The sequence below is a fragment of the Helobdella robusta genome (assembly GCF_000326865.2).
Source record: "Helobdella robusta unplaced genomic scaffold HELROscaffold_583, whole genome shotgun sequence".
Classification (NCBI taxonomy): Eukaryota; Metazoa; Annelida; class Clitellata; order Rhynchobdellida; family Glossiphoniidae; genus Helobdella; species Helobdella robusta.
Genome location: NW_008705318.1, coordinates 2,118 through 3,830, shown reverse-complemented (window position 1 = coordinate 3,830; position 1,713 = coordinate 2,118). Strand labels below are relative to the sequence as shown.

Here is a 1,713-nt window from a genome sequence, read left to right as displayed (position 1 = left end):
AATCATCATCAGCATCATCATCAGCATCACAATCACCAAGACCATCATCCCCTTAACAATCATCATCATTATCATCATCATCAGCAGCAGCAGCAGTTACCTGGAGCCGACCCTGATATACTCTGGTCTGTTTATGAATCTAAACGTCACCACAGCCTTCTCATTCATCTGCATACCACCCTGTTTTCCATCATTAATTATTAATTAATTAATTTATTATTCATAATTACATATGCAGTTACATTGTTTTCGGCAATTATGGTGAGAAAAGTTTCCTAGATAACAAAACGCATTTTCTTTCTAATTTTCAGTATAAAAAAATACATTTTTCAAGGATCGGGAGAAATGAAGAGGTGCTCCAAAATGTCTTTCTCCCCCCGTCAAATTTTGACACTTTTATAAAACTCGCCCACAGGTTTTGTATCCCACCTCCACCATTTTTTGAAAAATATTGGCAGCATCGAGGTAGTAATAATAATTAAATACAAACAGTAATAACACAATAAGAGTAATGAACAATACATAATGATAATTATAATAATAGTAATAATAATGACAGGGGCGTAGCCAGGGGTTCAACCCCCCCTCTTCAACAAAATGAAAAAAATGAAGAGAATTTAGATCCTAAACTTATTGTCGGCGTATTCGCATTGAATAAAAAACGAAAAATTTGGTTGCGATAATTCTAAATGTGATAAACCTCATAGCGTTGAACAACGCTCCGTTTCCGGTTAAGTTGATAAAATTATAAACATATATTAATATTAACAAATGTGTGTGCGTGTGTCATATATCTTTATGTAAAATTGTAATTCAATTAAAAAAAAATTCTCTAAAATTTTTCAAAATTCCAATCGAAAAATAGTTTCTGGCTAGGCCCAGTGATGGGAACATTCTTTTTTTTACCGAAAAATAAAATCCAAATGGAATCCATCGAAGATTATTAATTATATATCAGAGTGTAAATAAATAAAATATAAAATATAATGTAAGATCCTCTCATATGCTCTCTAATCAGCAAGTGCCTGAGAGTAAAAAAATAGATATATTTAAAATCGGTTAAGTAGTATTTCTGTCACAATATATAATATGCTATACGACGAGCTAATTACCGCGTTAATAATAATAATATTACCATTAATTAATACTGTAATAATTAGAGGTACCTTATTCATTTTAATTATCCTGGCCGTCTGCCGAACATTCCCGACGTGAACCACTGTCTGAAAACCTAATAACAACAACAACAACAACAACGACAACAACAACAGCAACAACAACGACAACAACAACAGCAACAACAACGACAACAACAACAACAACAGAAACAACAACAACAACAATTATAATAATGGTAATAATAATAATAACAATAATAATAACAATAATAATAATAGTAATAATAAATAACAATAATATTAAAAACAAATAAACTAGTGCACGAACGGATGGGTGAATGCATGAATGAATGAATGAATGAATGAATGGGTGAATGCATGAATGAATGAATGGGTGAATGCATGAATGAATGAATGGGTGAATGAATGAATGAATGAATGAAAGAATGAATGAATAAATGAATGGGTGTATGCATGAATGAATGAATGGGTGAATGAATGAATGAATGAATGAATGAATGAATGAATGAATGAATGAATGAATGAATAAATTAATTAATAATAACAACAATAATAATAATGATGATGATGATGA

General features: G+C 30.7%; 1 protein-coding gene across 1 annotated transcript in view; it reads right to left on the bottom strand.

The window, feature by feature from the left end:
• Positions 1 to 1,713, bottom strand: part of HELRODRAFT_195138 (hypothetical protein) — a gene marked incomplete at its 5' end in the record, with an annotated part of 4,698 nt that overhangs the window by 924 nt on the left and 2,061 nt on the right. Inside the window, 2 exons of the mRNA XM_009028816.1 lie at positions 101 to 180; positions 1,167 to 1,233. Of these exons, the coding sequence (XP_009027064.1) occupies positions 1,181 to 1,233 (53 nt within the window). The 3' untranslated portion in view covers positions 101 to 180; positions 1,167 to 1,180. The remainder of the gene's footprint in view (positions 1 to 100; positions 181 to 1,166; positions 1,234 to 1,713) is intronic.